Source organism: Pogoniulus pusillus, chromosome 25 (genome assembly GCF_015220805.1).
Source record: "Pogoniulus pusillus isolate bPogPus1 chromosome 25, bPogPus1.pri, whole genome shotgun sequence".
NCBI lineage: Eukaryota > Metazoa > Chordata > Aves > Piciformes > Lybiidae > Pogoniulus > Pogoniulus pusillus.
This window is the reverse complement of record NC_087288.1, coordinates 20,172,843-20,188,348: the sequence shown is the minus strand read 5'-3', so window position 1 is coordinate 20,188,348 and position 15,506 is coordinate 20,172,843. Positions and strand designations below refer to the sequence as shown.

General features: G+C 58.2%; 2 protein-coding genes across 5 annotated transcripts in view; both read right to left on the bottom strand.

Annotated features, from left to right (window-relative positions):
• Nucleotides 1–1,215: 1,215 nt before the first annotated feature.
• LOC135186711 (heme-binding protein 1-like) lies at nt 1,216–6,345 on the bottom strand. Its single transcript, XM_064164685.1, has 5 exons — nt 6,132–6,345; nt 5,808–5,893; nt 2,509–2,650; nt 2,183–2,366; nt 1,216–2,029 (listed from the first exon to the last, which is right to left on the bottom strand). The coding sequence occupies exons 1-5, from the start codon at nt 6,280–6,282 to the stop codon at nt 1,855–1,857; spliced, it is 738 nt and encodes a 245-aa protein (XP_064020755.1). The 5' UTR covers nt 6,283–6,345; the 3' UTR covers nt 1,216–1,854.
• Nucleotides 6,346–6,754: 409 nt separating this feature from the next.
• The window catches only part of KLC4 (kinesin light chain 4), a 28,881-nt gene continuing 20,129 nt past the window's right edge, over nt 6,755–15,506 (bottom strand). The window contains exons 13-16 of one of the 4 annotated variants that reach the window (XM_064164681.1): nt 15,100–15,222; nt 7,913–8,037; nt 7,733–7,790; nt 6,755–7,280 (exon numbers count right to left, since the gene is read on the bottom strand). In XM_064164681.1, the coding sequence (XP_064020751.1) occupies nt 7,191–7,280; nt 7,733–7,790; nt 7,913–8,037; nt 15,100–15,222 (396 nt within the window). In that variant the 3' untranslated portion in view covers nt 6,755–7,190. Of the gene's footprint in view, nt 7,281–7,732; nt 7,791–7,912; nt 8,038–10,561; nt 12,842–15,072; nt 15,223–15,506 lie in introns of those variants that run through there. The other 3 variants (XM_064164680.1, XM_064164682.1, XM_064164684.1) reach the window with 3 other exon arrangements.

Sequence of the window (15,506 nt, the reverse complement as noted above, 5' to 3'; positions counted from 1 at the left end):
CCCGGGAACCCAAGGGGCCCGGACCACCCGAAGCTCGATCCAGGATCCCCTCCGGCACCGCCCCTCCGGCGCCGCCACGCCGCGGTACCGAGAGGCGCGAAGCCGCGGGCTGGGGGCCAGCAAGAGCCGCATCGGCAGGGCAGCGGGAATCGCAGCGCCGGGCCCGGCCCGCACTCACCCAGCAGCAGCAGCAGCGCCCGCACCGCCGCCATCCTCCGCGCCGCTCCCCGCCGCGCCGGTCAGTGCGCGCCCCAGCCCCTGGCCATGCCGCCGTGGCCACGCCTGCCGCCGCCGGGAGGGGCTTCCGGGGGGCGGGGCGGCCACCGGAACCCAGGTGGGGCCCGGGCGGTGGCGGGTGGGGGACGGAGGTGGTCTCTGCCACCAGCGGCTCGCTGAGCCCCCCCAGCGCCGGGCCGGCCGGGCTAGGACCCTGCCCCCGCTTCCTGTCGGCAGCGGCGAGGTGGCAGCAGCTCCCTCCCGCCCAGGGGCTCCTCGGGACGCTGCCGGTAGCATCGCGGAACGGCACGGGGTGGAAGGGACCACTGGAGATCGTCGAGGCCGACTGCCCTACCGGAGCAGGATAACCTAAAGCAGGTCACACAGGCACACGTCCAGGTGGGTTCTGAATGTCTCCAGGGTCTCGAACACCTCTCCGGGCAGCCCGTTCCCTCACCCTCACAGTAAAGCAGCGCCTTCTCATGCTTGGGTGGAACTTCGTATGTTAAGGTTTATTCCCGTTACTTCTTGTCGTCACTGGGGACCACCGAGATGACTCTGGCCCCATCTTCCTGACACCCATCCCTTAGAAGCTCATCTGTAATCTGGAAAAACACAGGGCTCCCTGGGAGCATCCTGCTGCAGGCAGAGGGCTGGGGTCACTGCTCTGGCTGCACAAGGCAGTGCCTGCTTCTCGTTGCTCCTCGTCACCCACAGCTGGGGCACAGCAGTGCAAGCTCGCCTGGCCACCTGCGTAGGGAGGCTGGGGGCCTCCCTACCTGGCTGAGCAACTCGCATGGAACCTGCCGCAGTTCTGTGCCGCCACAGCTCTGGACACCAGCTTTACAGCTGGTTTTCGAGCCTCCAAAATGCTGGCTGATGAAGACCCACCATCAGACACTGCCATAGTTGCAACCTGGAATATCTTGAGGAGAACAAGGCTCTTCATGAGCCAGCCTGGGCATGCCACATTCCCTCCAACAGTCATCTGCAGCTGCAGTGGTTCAACATGGGTTTATTTACTGTTGGCACTGCCAGCTTCCCCCAGGAAAGAAGATGGATGTGAAGCTCATTGATCAATTTGGAATGCAACACACAGCGGTGCCATCAGTGCTGCTGCTAAGACCTTTCACTCTCAGCTTGCAGCAGGTCTGCAAAACAGCACCCGCAACTGATGGACAAAAGCTGCCAGCACTCCACTCCTGGCTGAGGGAGGGTGGGTGACAGCCAGGGAGGCACCCAGCAGTCCAAAAAGAGCTACCTTAGCAGGGAATGTTCAGGATCTACCTTTTGCTTGTGGTGAGCCCTTTCCCCTTTTTGAGCCCCACTGTTCCTGCAGCAGCATTTCAGTGGCTCCATTTGGGACAGGCAAGCTTTCTCAGAAGCCAGACAGAGCTCCATGCCTTGTACACAAGTCATTTGCCTTCTAGCCACCACCAGCTCATGACTCTGCAAACACAAGGCCCAAAAGCATGCCTAGCACATGTCTGGGCCATTGCAAGGCAGAGTGCAAACCCACCCCCGCAGCCTCCTGGTCTGTCATTCTGTGGGTTAATGGTAGGTCAAGATGTGCATTTGCCTTCTTCGGGTCAGAGGAGCAGGTCCAGGTAGGGGAGGGTTTGTGGTCAGAGCGGAGATTCACTCTGCTCGGCAGATGAACCAGATCTCGTTGCGGCGCCGAGGGACACTGGGGTTTTCATAAGCAGCCACAATGTATGTTCCCTGGAGCACAGTGTCTGTGGAGCCCAAGAGCTCCCAGAAGAGACTGATCTCTCGCAGAATTGTCTCCTCAGTGGTCCTCCCGTAGAAAACCCTGCAGCAAAGAGTGCAAGGTAAGCAACTGAGCCAGCACGTTCCCTTTTCCCACAGCCAGGGCTCCCATCCCTCTGCCCAAGGAACCGCCTCAGCCGTGCAGAGTTCACACAACTCTGCTGAGCCAAGAAAACACTTCTGATGCTGGGGTCACCTGGTTATAACCCGGAGTGGTGACCTCTCGGTGATGTGGATTTCAGGGTCTGTGGGAACAGGAGGGTTTTGCTGGAACCGTCCCGGAAGGTAATAGGCAGTTATGACCTCACGCTCCAGCCCAGTCCCTTCCTTGGTCAAGTGGATTTCGTTGAGCACTGGGACTGTCATGCCCAGATAGCAACCTGGAAGGAGGTGGGAAGGCAGTGGGCACAGTGAGATGGCTGGGTCAGTGGCAGCAGCCCTCCTGCCTGCTCCAGATGAACAGGGGCAGGGCCCTCCCTCTGTGAAGCCTGCCGGCCCCCTCCAGTTCCTGCCTGCACACACCTACAGAGTTGTCCTTGCAGATGTAGCGCATGAGCTTCATGAAGCTCATGGAGATGCTCTGCTCATACATGGGCTCCCCCTTGGTGACACATGCCCACTTCCCAGCTGGATACTGCCGCTCCTCGTAGGCTGCTTCCTCACACTGAAACAGGCCAAGTCAGAGTTAAGCACACTGGCAACACTGCAGCACTTGGGTGGCACAACCAAGGTAGACAGGCAGGAAGTGGGGAGACAGGACCCTGCCAAAATGAGACCCACTGCTAGTCAGTGCTTGGCAGAAGCCAGAGAGGGCAAGAACTGGCATCACATGCATCTCAGACACAGACACGTAACAGCACTGGGTGAAAGTCAGTGAAAGGAAAAGCAGAGAGGGGGGACAGGGTGCAGGAAGGCTTGGAGACTCCTGGCATGCACAAGGAATGCAGCACATCCTCAGCAGGGGACACCAGAGTGTCTGCTCCTCTCCACTTGTCCTGCCTACTCAGAAGGACATTCATGCTTCTGGGCACTCAAAGGCCTCCTGTAAGGTTGATGTTACTCTCAAGTGGAAGACCTTGTCACTGCAGCACCGTGTTCACAGCAGCTAACAAGCAAAACACCTTCTACCCAGTACAAGCCAAAGCCTGGCAGAAGAGCTCTAGCACCCACAAAGGCCATGAAGGTTGGAACAGAACTCTCAGATCCTTTTCCCACACCAAGAAGTGAGAGCAGGAAAAAGACATGAACTCAGCTGGTGGAAAGGGAACAGCTTTGTGGGATGGGTCAAAAAATCTCTTATTTCCAGCACTGATGCTCAGTCTTCTGGACAAACACAAGACAGGGGAGAGAGTAAGTGGGGAAACTGCGTCTGGATCTGCTCATAGTTCAGCTCGTGGCATAGTTATAACCACAAGTACCACACAAAGAGAGCCTGTGAAGTTGTGGCTAGCACCTATCTTCCTGCTCTTGGCTTCTTCAGACAGACTGAAGTGATCGCGAAGCAACCTTATTTCAGAGCTCAGGGCATCTGTCCTCACCAGTGGTGAGTGAGCCGGGAAGTCGTGAGCAGCCTCGACAGTGAACATAGCATCCCTGTGCCTCCATCCAAATTAGGTCTCCACTCAGCCAAACCAAAGGCAAAAGGAAGGCACCTGGGCTGCTTGTGTGTGTCAGCAGGGTGTCAAGAAGAGCGCTCCAAAACTGTGCAGGACAGTATTTGCCTTCTAGATGAGGCCATGCCTGCTACTATTGCACCAAGCAAAGCAGAGGAGCAAATGTTTACCAAGCAAGGAAACTGCCAGCCCCTCTAGATGATATGAAACTCTTATCTGCCACACTACCTGTGAATAAACCTATCAACCCAGCAAGGCATAGTGTCTGGTCTCGTCACAGCATGACCCTCACATGAAGCATCACCACTCTGGAAGATGAGACCTGACCAAGAGAAAGAGTGTGCATGCTTCACAAAGACCCGGTGGCAACAGGCCCCTGCAATGGGAGCTGGGGAATACACCTGAGCAAAGCTCTACAAGTAGAATAATAATTCACTTGCTCCCAAGAAGATGAGAGCTTGTAGCAGCAGCAGCTCAGGAGGAGCAACCAAATGCTACTGACCTGCCCAAGCCTAGGAAATGTGTCCTTAAGGGCCCTAGCTCCTGAGTCCCCTCAGCACTAAAGCCATTAAGTGATTCCCATCTCCTCACCCAGTCCTAGAGCCCAACTTCATAACTCCTCTGCAGGCACAGAGGAGATACCAGTGAAAAGATCTCCAGGCCCCACAAAGTCTTGGCACCCCATTCCTTCCTGGGACCAACGTAAGTAGAGAAGAGCCCAGACTAAGCCTCTGGGACCCAGAGGAGGGCAAGTCCCAGTTCAGAGCTGTACAACCCACATGCTCAGACATGCTTTAGAGGCAGGAGTGCTGGACCTCAGCCCAGAAGAAATTAGTTAAGCTCTCTTCATATAGACGACAACTGACAGACATCTTCTTGGTAGGAAGCCCGAGCAGGCCTGTAGAGGAACAGGAACCAGTCTGACAAGCGCTTCTTCGCAGTCGTTCGTGAAAGCTCAGAAGCACCCTTTTGTGTGGGAGATGAGAGGTGTGCCACGTAGCAAGATTAGGAGATCTTCAGACAGAAGCTACTAGGTTTGGATTGGCAGCTGTGACACTCGCCACTACAGGCTTGGGTCTGGCAGCCAGGGCCACAGGCTCTATGCTTCCCACAGAAGCATTCTTATCTTGTGCCAGCTGAGATCTCCACCTCGGCCAGTAGCCACATAACTAACACAAAAACCCAGCTAGGCAACAAGGTGTTTTGATCAAGGCAGGGAGAATACTCTGAATTGAAAATTCCCTCTCTTGGATGTGCTCACTCCTGCAGAGGATTGATTGGCAAAGAAGGCAGCTGCAAGCCACGAGACCAGAGACAGTAGCAAAATCAGTCAATTCTAAAGGCTGGTGTTTGAGCATGGCCACTACTCAACACAGCATCCCAGCATGGTAGGGGCTGGAAGTGACCACATAGTCCAACCCCCCTGCTGGAGCAATAGCACCCAGAGTAAATCACACAAGAGAATGTTCAGGTGGGTTTGGCGTGCTTCCAGAGACAGAGGCACTGTAGATTCTCTGGGCAGTCTGCTCCAGTGCTCTGCCACCCTGAAAGCAAAGAATGTTTTCCTTATGTTTATATGGAACCTCCTCTTGTTCCAGTGTGTGTCCATTGCCCCTTGTCCTATCACTGGACACCACTAAGAAGCATCTGATTCCATCCTCCTGGCACTTGAACTTTAGATACTGATTAGCATTGGTGAGGTCTCCCCTCATTCTCCTCTTCTTGAGGCTAAACAGCCTCTGCTCTCTCAGCCTTTCCTCATAAGGCAGACGATCCTGTTCTCTCAGCATCTCAGTGGCTCTCCCATGGACTTTCTCCAGTCGTTCCTTGTCCTCTTGAAACGGGGAGGCCATAACTGGATGCAGCATTCCAGATGATGCATCCCCAAGGCAATGCAGAGAGGGAGAACCTCCCTCGACCTGCTGGCCGCACTCTTCTGAACGCACCTCAGGATGCCATTGGCCTTCTTGGCCAGTGCAGGGGTGGCAGAAGGCCACACCAACCTAGAGCTGCCATCCCGGCTTCTGCAGGAGCCTGTGTCAGCAAGCCGGCGTGCGGCTGCGTTCTGAGCAAGGACAGCGCTGCCGTCCTGCCGCCCGAGCCGGCGGTGCCCGAGCCGGCGGTGCCCGAGCCGGCGGAGCCCGAGCCGGCGGTGCCCGAGCCGGCAGCGGCAGGCAAGCTGGACACGCGGAGCGGAGCAGGCCTCACCTTCAGCTGCTGCGAGAGGGTGGCGCAGGGCACGGGCTCGGGAGCCTGTCTGTGCCGGGTCATCTGCAGGATCGGACCGGCCATGTCTGCAAGGCAAAGAGAGGAGCGGGGAGGCTGGCCCGGGCTGGCAGCAGACACCCACAGCGCACCGAGCCAGGCTGCTCACAGGGCGCCGACAGCATCCAGAGCCCCCCATCGCCCCCATCCACCGCAGCCGCCACGGCCCGGCTCAGACTCCTCCATCGCCTCGGGCTGACCCGGCAGCGGCGAAGCCCTCCCCGGCAGAGGAGGGCGAAGCCCTCCCCGACGTGGCTCAGCGCTCACCTGGGGGCAAGCTCACTCGGTGCGTGCTGGCTACGGCCTCCCAGTGGGCGAACCACCGAGCGCGCTCCCGCTCCTCGTCGTCATCCTCCCCGCCGGCAGCTGTAGGCTCCTCGCCCAGCGCCTCCAGGTCCCCCAGCCCGATCCGCGCCATGGCAGCGCCGCCCGCCCCGGGCCCCTCCGACCCGGAAGAGAGCGCTCCGCCCCTAGCGACGTCACAGGTCCCGGCACCACACCGCCCCCTGGCGGGCGAGCCGCCACCGCGCACCCCCGCCCGCAGCCGGCCGCCACCGCGCACCCCCGCCCGCAGCCAGCCGCCACTGCGCACCCCCGCCCGCAGCCGGCCGCAAACGGGCCCCCCCCCGCCCGCAGCCGGCCGCAAACGGGCCCCCCCCGCCCGCAGCCGGCCGCCACCGCGCACCCCCGCCCGCAGCCGGCAGCCAACGGGGAGCCCCGCCCGCAGCCGGCCGCCACCGCGCACCCCCGCCCGCAGCCGGCCACAAACGGGCCCCCCCCGCCCGCAGCCGGCCGCCACCGCGCACCCCCGCCCGCAGCCGGCCGCAAACGGGCCCCCCCCGGCCCGGAGCCGGCCGCCACCGCGCACCCCCGCCCGCAGCCAGCCGCCGTCGCTTCTACCGGTGCCTTTTATTCAGTAAAACGCGGTACAGCAAAACCCGCCGCTGCAGCGCCGCCCGGCCGCGTGGCCGCGACCTAGGGCACTTCCCGCCACCCCCGGCATACGAGGCCGCCTGGCTCCCACCGGACTTGGCATTTCTACCTGGCTAGCGTGTGCGACTGGGTGCCGAGCGTGCTGCCAACCCAAGCTGCCCGGCCCTGGGTGTGCAGCAGAGGAGCATGCGTGCGGGCTGCGGTTCCCAAACTATCTAGGGCCACCCGGTGCCCGCGGACCCCGGGGTGGCTGGGCAGACAGCAGCACGAGTCAGTGATGGAGGGGGGAAACAGCGGTTGAGGTGGGGAGGGTGCTGGGCGCTGCCCCGTGCAGCGCAAAGCTGTGCCACGCTGGCGCAGCGCGGCCAGATGCAGGGGGCACCTGCCGGCAGGTCAGTTGGAGGAGAGCAGGGAGCTGTGGGAGGACAGGTCCATGCTGCTGGCGCTGAGGCCTCTACTCTCTGCACGGAGGCCTTGGGTGCCCTGGAAAACACATCACCTGTGAGGACCGGTACCTGCAAATCCACACCCACATCCTAAAGCTGCCAGCCCACCTCCTACACCCCTTGCCTCGAAAGCCAGGACCTTCCCAGTGACATCAAATGTATTAGGTGCCCCTCTACCCTCTCTGCTCCCATTCTGTGGCTGGAGGGGGTATGCTGAGCTCAGCAGGCAGGAAGGGGGCTACTTAGCAGCAGCACGTTAGTTTTGGAGCCATGATCTCAGAAGAGTGGCTGTAGTGAGGACACTGGCCACCCTGGCAGAGTAGCTTCAACCTTGTGCATGGTCGGATGCCTTTTGTGGGACTTCAGGCACCCCATGCAGCCTCTCTCCACCTGTGTTGCTGGCCATGGCCCCCACAGGCAGCTGCGGCCACACAGCCTCCACCCCAGTGTTTATTCTTACACCAGTCCCACCACCCACCCAGTGCTTACCTCAAACGTAGCATCACTAGACTTGTGCAGGTAGTTTAATGATGCAGCTCGTTTCATGCTACAAGAAAGCAGAGGAGAGCAAGTGTCATCTCCTTATGCCTGGCCAGACCCCAAACCCCAGGGCAGCAGGGCCCATACCTGCCCTGCACCCAGTCTGCCCCTTATAGCCCTGGTCCATACCTGGTGTTCCTGGGCTCCAGGGCACCATTGCCCTGCAGTTTCTTGACCAACATTTCACTGCTTCTCCGTATCACATCCCGGATTTTCCCAAAGGAGCTGCTGCGCTGGAGGGTGCCACTGCCATCCTGGACAGAGAGACACAAGCTGGGGCCATGGCTGAGAGGCACCGACCAGACTTTGGCATGCTGCGTATGAGTGGCAGGAACTGGGCTTGGCTCCCAACACCTTCTTGCCCACTCGCACTGAGGATTCGGCCCTGGCCCAGAGCAGGCTTACTGCTTGCTACATGGCTCCACTTCACACATGCCATGATGACCATGCAGTCAGGGACCCCTACTACCATGCCCTACTCAAACATGGCACCTTCATCACCTCTGACAGCTCAGGCAGGAGCTACCAAGGAGGTCTCAGTGGCCAGGGAAGCACCAAGCCCTAATGGGAACCCCAAGCTTGTGGGTACCTGTGTCAGATCAGGACATGCTGCCGGGACATTAAGTTCAGTGACTCCCTCCTCATTGGCTAACTGGAGGCCATCTTCACCCTTCCCCTCCAAGCTACTGCTGTTTTTCTCCTCCATCCAGAGTTCATCCTGATTCACATCCTGGTCTTGCACACTCACTCATGTCAGATAAGACCAGTCCACATGCACACTCAGCCTTGTCCCACCTCTAACACCCCAGGACAATTAGCTTTCACCCTGGTGAGCAATTCAGGCAGTTCCCTCAGGGATGCCTTAACCTGGCTGCACCAACACTTTATTGGCAAGCAGGCACCGCTCTCCTTGGTCCACCAGAATTTAGCTGCACTTTGGCTGCCAGCAGGTCCAAGGTGGCACTTGCAGGAGTTTCTTTATGACTACCTGCTTTTTCCAAAGACCAAAACCAGCCCTAAATATTGTTCCTCATTCTGTTTCCCTCTCACAGGCCCTCAAAAGTTCCCAGTAGCTCAAGCACTTGACAGGTTCTGGCCCATCTCCTGCATCTAGCTCCACATGCCAGCTACTGTGCCTAAATGGCACCAAGCTCTTCTCTGTGCCCAGGCATGCTCATTACACAAGGTTGTGGACCACTGATGATGTGGAATTACTTTTGCTCCAAAGGCATGGTAACAGCAATCCTCCCTGCTCCTGATCCCAATGGCCCCTGGCACATCAGGGCAGAACAAATGGAGATAAAGCAACTCCAAGCTGCCAAGAGCTTTTGCAAGGACATGTGGGAGCCCCTTCGTACCACTCAAAATGACCAGAATGCTCTATGTCTCAGGCTGGCAGAAGCAATACTGGATCAGGCTGCTCAGGGATGTTGTTGAGGCCCCATCCCTGGAGATATCCAGGATCAATCTTCACACAGCCCTGATCTAGTTGGAGGTGTCCCTGTTGACTGCAGGAGTGTTGGACAAGATGACCTTTGGGGGTCCCTTCCAACCCAATGCAATCTGTGAATCTGTGAATTGCCCCTGATCTGCCCACAGAGCCCTACTGGTCATCCCCTCACTCTGACCCCTATAGATTGTGGCCCTGGGGAGAGCTGTTCCAACACTTCCCCACTCCAAGACATGAATGTGACTTTTCCTACCAGCAAACCTTTCTCCTGGTATTCATCACATCCCTCCTCGGATAAGCCAAGTGCATTAAACATCTTAACTTCCTCGTTAGGACGAGGCGTTTCCAAGCTGGGAGCCACCTGCTGTTGCAAGGGACCCACTCACTCAGAAATGCAGAGAGCACTGCAGGTACCAGGAAGGCAGCAACTCAACCTCTGCACCAGGCATGCTGGCCAGATTTCGGAGGAGCTGGCCACCGGTATGTGGCACTTGCAGAGATAGAGTGGGGTGTTTTTTACCGCCCCAGCAGACTGGTACTGAGTCACCACCTTCCCTGCAGGGCACTGCCATGTCAGGCACTGCTCCTTCTGCCAGGGCACGCAAGCCAGGCGTGGAGAAAGGAACACATGGTACAAGGGCAGCAGGATCTGACCAGGAAATATGCTCTGGGGTCAGGGATGGAGGATGGAGCCACGTTTCCCCAGCTGCAGTGGTGCAAACTGACTGCAGACCAACACCAGAACCAAATGCTGCTGCATGCTGTGTTAAAAATAGCCTCCCTCCTCTCCCCACTCCCTCTTCTGCAGGGTTATTTTTAACCCAGAATGCTTTGGGGGCTTGGCTTACTGTAAAGCCCCCATCCCACTGCTCCCACCAGGATGAGAACACTCAAAGAAAAATCAGCAACTCCATCACTGAGCTGCTTTTCACTGCACACTCTCACCCTGCCTGCTGCATGAAGGCAGAGGACTTGGGCAGGAATTGGCAGCGTGTGCAGCTCAGCACTGAAGGACACAACTGGGTACTGCTCTGGCAAGGGAAACACTGGTTGGGGAAGGCCCAAGCTCTGATACCCTGGGGCAGCCTTGCCACACATGGCTGCAGAGCTGAGTTAGTAGCAACCCCAACTTCGAGCTTAGAGGGAGAGGCAGTGGAGCTGGGTCCCTCACCTCCAGTGCTCAGCCTGCCTAGGAGAGGCGCCCTGGGAGGCAGCATGTCCCCTTCCACACACACGAATCACCGAGCACCCCCACACCTGCTCCAGCAAGCATGTGCACCCACCACCACCAGGCCCTGCAGAGCATGGAAAGAAGCACAGGGCAGCAGTTCGGGTCTGTCTACCTTTAATCAGAGGTACGGTTGTTACAGCACCAGGTCCAGGACACGGCAAAGCAGAGGGGCACTGGGGCCTGAACGCAGCCTGCGCTAGGGACTTGCCACTCGCCCAGAGCACCGAGCAGTGCTGGCAGGGAAGGCACAGCCCTACCGCACTCCACGCTCCACGGCCTGGGGACAAACCTTTCAGCCAAGCACAAGCTCCCAGGAGAGCAGCATGCATGTGCCCCAAGGCCTCTGCACCACCAGAGCAAAGCCAGGCCCAGGCAGACAGAAGCACAGAAGTACTCTGAGTATCACCACCTGCCAGGTGACTAAGCATGAAAGAAACTACCTGACTAAATAAATAAGGGTCGGGAGGGAGAGCTGATGTCCTGCACTGGTCCCTATCCTGCTGGCTGCAGCCTGCCTGGTTTTCTTTCCCTGGTAGGAGGGCCAGGGAAATTTGCTTCTTACAGGAGGTGGAATGAAAATGTGCACCCAAGAGTGTGAGGGTTAAGGCAGCAGTGGTCTGGCCCTGGGAAATGTCCCTTTTCTCAGTAGTGACTCAGAGCACTAGACCCTGTGCAGACCTGGAATCCCATCAGAGGCACTGAGCCATCCTGGAGCATGCAGAGAGCCAGTACTGCCTCCCTAGAAGTAACAGGGTTACAGGTTTCCCAGCCACTTGATGGGGGACAGCCAGACAGCAACAGCCCCAGGCATGATGCATGGCAAGCCAGGTCAAGAGTCAATCTGTTCTGTGAGCAACCTGATCCCTTCTCTTCCCGTGGAAACCTCCTTCACAGAACAATACAAAGGTTTGGGTTGGAAAGGACCTTGAAGATCTAGTTCCAAAGTCCTCTGCCATGGGCAGCGACACCTTCCACTAGATTAGGCTGCTCAAGGCCCTGTCCAACCTGGCCCTGAACACCTACAGGAAGGGGACAACCACAGCCTCTCTGGGCAACCTGTTCCAGCGTCTCACCACCCTCACTGGAAAGACTCTCTTCCTAATATTCAGTCTGTATCTCCCCTCTTCCAGCTCAAAGCCATTCCCCTTCATCCTATCACTACAAGCCCTTGTAAAAAGTCCCTCCCCAGCTTTCTTGTAGGCACCTTTCAGGTACTGGAAGGATGCTATAAGGTCTCTCCAAAGCCTTCTCTTCTCTAGCCTGCACAGCCTCATCCCATCTGCCTCTACATGCTTAGAGCACCCCAAACCCCAGATCCTCTTTTTCTCCTACCTTTCTTTGCACCTCCTCTTACTCCCAACCACTCTGCTCTGAACCAGTCCATCGCCTGTCTCACTCACTACTAATGGTCTAGTGCTTGGCCCTTACAGAAAAGTTCTGCTTTCCTCCTACTCTTCCTTTTCCTCCAAAACCCGTTAAAAGCTTCACCCCCATCCCTCTCTCCCAGCAGCCATGCCTGGGGACCTTGGAGCAATGGGGAGCTGATTCACCTCTCAATGCCACCAGGTCAGGAACTCAGCCACAGCATCACGTCAGGAGGCTGCAACCCAACATGCTTGTCCTAGCCAGTCCCTGTTCCATGTGTGGCCCTTGGCTGTCACCTCCTCATCTTGTTTTGTATGTACAGTAGATGTGGGCTGTCCTACATCCCTGTGCCCCTGCAGAGAGGCCTACATGCTGCCCCTGGGTTGCAGAGCACATCTGGGGCAAGGACAGCAAGACAGAGACTTCAGCATGCCGCAGGGAGAGCCCAGCTTGCTGGTGGCCAGCACAGGTTTGCTTTAGGGTGCTAACATCAGCTAAGCCTACAAGGAAGAAAGCAACTAGGAGCAGGACAGCTCTGCCAAGGCCAGGCCTCCGCCCCAGAACAGTCCTGCATCTTCATGCCTCTGTCCTGGCCTTGCAGAGATGAAGGGAACAAGCTAGGAGGGTTGAGGACAGCTAATGACAGTAGAGTTGGTATGCCTGGAGTGAAGGCAGTGCCCCGCAGGCCTGGCCCCAGGGCATGTGCAAGGGCAGGATAGGGGGAGGAGCAGGCAAGGGAACAGTGGCTGGCTGCCCTGGCTGGGGGAGCAGGCAGCTCCTCGCAGATTCTTCCTGCTCCTGCTGGCCACGGGGACTGGAGCTGGACCACATGGCCAGGAACTCCTCTGCAGGCGTCGCGGTGCCCTCGCTCGCGCGCCCGGAGGGTTGGGGGACTGGTGTGGAGTTCTCGCCGAGGAAGGAGGGATGGTGTGGAGGAAAAGTCGGAGGACAACACAAGCATCCAGGTGATTGCAGTGGAGGGGAAAGAGGGAGTCTCGGGAGGCATTTAAGCCTAGTGCACAGAGAGGAGAGAGACACAATTTACAAGGCTTGTGGGTCACCCAGGGAGGCAGGGGGGCAGGGTCCAGGCTGCGGGCAGAGACGGCTGGGCAGGAAGAGCTGTGGGGCCGTACAAGCAGGTTCACATCTCTGCCAGCAGGCTCCAGCAGCCTGGCAGGGGCAGCCAGCTCAGGGAGGAACAGCATGGACCTTCTGCTCTGAGGACTCCCAGCTCCAGGGCTTTGGGGATGGGGCACCCTTCAAGGCCTCAGCAGCACTGGGCTGGTGCCATCCTTGCTCTCACAGCGCAGATCCTGCCTCTCCCAGCTCAACTGCCAGTTCCAGGCCCTGGGGTACTTCCAGAACAGCACCTGGTAGTGGGGCACAGAAGTTGCTGGCACCCTGGGTGCTGCCATGGCCCTGCCTGCAGCAGCTAATAGCTATGGGATGGCTGCAGAGAGAGCCTGCCCTAAGACAGCACATAGGAGGTCTCCAGAACAGGGAGCAACTGGCCATGACAGACAGAAGCAGCAGGAGCTGCATTCTTCTGGGGGAGCTGCAGCCCAGTGCAGGGCTGCTGGCTGGCAGAGGAGGCTGCCTATGCGTGCAGCAGGCTGGCAAAGGCACTGAGCATAGTGTGGCAGCAGCCATGTGCCCCAGGCTGTGGGATAGCCCTAGAGCCCTCTATTTACAGCTGGGGAAGGGTCATATGAGCAGGGACTATCCCCCTTGGCTGGAGGACAGGGTGGTATTGCTTGCTTGCCTTGGGATGATCAGCTCAGAGACTGCCAGAAGGGTCTCCCAGACCATCACCAATGCAAAGGCATTATCCAACACCAACCACAGTCAGGAGGAACTACAGAGGTACATCAGCAAGGGCAGGGGTCAGGTGATCCTAATCTAAACCTACAACCCTCCCTTGGTGTGTCTCTAGCTTCTTCTACTGCTCAGGAGGAAAAGGTTCCAGGGTTGGTGTCTTGCCAGGGCTAGGACCCTTTTCAACTCCTGATGCGAAGAGCTGAGACAGAGGATAGTCTGTCTGGCAGAGCTGCTGGATCCCCTTAATGCTTTGCTCCCCAGGTCCCTTTCCAGCCATCTCCTGGGTACAATCCACGATCAAGAGAGCCAGCAGGCTTCAGGCTTGAGTGTTGGGGGGGCTGTCATGGCAACAGAGAAGAGGCAGGAGGAAGACAGGGAGCTCATGCGGGTAGGGATAGAGCAGAGCCAGGTGGGGAAGGGTTAGTGACAGCAGATGTGAGGGGGAAGCAAAGGACTCTGTGTGCTCAGTGTGTTGCCTGTGCCAGGCTGCAGCAGCCCCCGGGTACCCAGCTACACTGCAGTCTCAGCTAGAACCTGCAGGAGGAATGGTGTTAACAGCTCTAGCAGCTCCCAAGCCAAGCACCCCAGCACCATGCTCACTTGCTGCCTCATCTCCATCCTCCTCCCTGCAGAAGACACAAGGCACCTGCTCCAGACCTGGACCACTACCTTCCTCCAAACTCAGCACAAGTGACCAAAGTACCCTTCAGCCTCACAGCAAATCCACTCGGGCTCAGGTCACCTCATCTGTGCCTCAGCTAACATCAGCTTCATTTGCCACCACTGGTCAGGTCAGCATCCACTGGTGGATGCCAGCATGGCCTGGCATCCTGCAAAGATCTGCCCCTTACCACCTCTGCTTGGCCAGAGCCCACATAGGGCAGGAGACAGGAAATGGGGGGAGCAAAGATGCTGGCTGCAGTCTATTCCTGTGCCCTGCAGACACTCGGTCACAGCCACACCAGACACACACCCCCCCCCTCCCCAGGCTCAGCACCACCTGTGGCACAGCGCAGAACCAGCCAAGTTGCTCACAGAGGCTGCGTGGGCCTGAGATGGGGCTGATGCTCTCAGCCAGGGCCCTCAAGAGGGGAGCAGCAGGGAGAGATGTTAATAAGGTTGCAAGGCTAAGATTAAGGGCAGACCAGGACTGTCTCATGCTGTGCACTGCCAGGGCCTGGCAGCCACATGGAAGCAGAAGCCCTCAGTTGAGGATGTTTGGCCTGCACACCAGGAGCCAGGCCCAGCCACGCACCTTTGCAGACTGGCTGGCTTGTGCCAGGAAAGAGGGGAAGGAGGTGTGCGGGGAGCAAACGGAGGCAGACAAGGATGCCACGACAGGCCGCGCGGGGACAGCCCTGAGCCAGGCTGTCCCTTCCCTCTGGCAGCCAGCTGAGGCCATTCTTGATGGTGTCTTGTACTTACCCCGCTCCATTCCACGCCCATACTCACTTCCTCGCTACCGTCTGTGGCACTCTCGTACTTGACACTGCCCCCCAGGCTCCGTCGTCTCTCTGAGCCATCGCCCTCCTTCAGGATCTCCACCACCTTCGTCTGGTTGATGGGGTCGATGCCCTGCCAGTAGAAAAGGAGAAGCACAACGTTTTACCTTTCTTTCCTTCCCTCGAGTGATCTGCTGTGCCATTGCTGTGCTTGGTCCCAGCTCCTCACTTGGTCATTGCCCCCACCACAGCCAGAAGTCTCCAGAGCAAAGGCCAATGCCATATTGCATTCAGCAGTCCCTGTTTGGGTTCACAGCTCACTGAGCCCCCATCAAACCAGAGACCACACTGGAGAGCATGGGCTTCCCACCCTAAAGCTGACAGCAGCCCAGGGAGGTGGTGGAGTCACCATCCCTG

What these genes read in the sequence shown, in the direction of transcription:
- LOC135186711 (XM_064164685.1), bottom strand. Translation starts at nt 6,282, where the DNA reads ATGGCGCGGATCGGGCTGGGGGACCTGGAGGCGCTGGGCGAGGAGCCT. An exon ending in CCCTCTCGCAGCAGCTGAAG is followed by an intron (nt 2,651 to 5,807) that starts GTGAGGCCTGCT and finishes GGCCTGTTTCAG; the next exon opens with TGTGAGGAAGCAGCCTACGA. An exon ending in CCACTCCGGGTTATAACCAG is followed by an intron (nt 2,030 to 2,182) that starts GTGACCCCAGCA and finishes TCTTTGCTGCAG; the next exon opens with GGTTTTCTACGGGAGGACCA.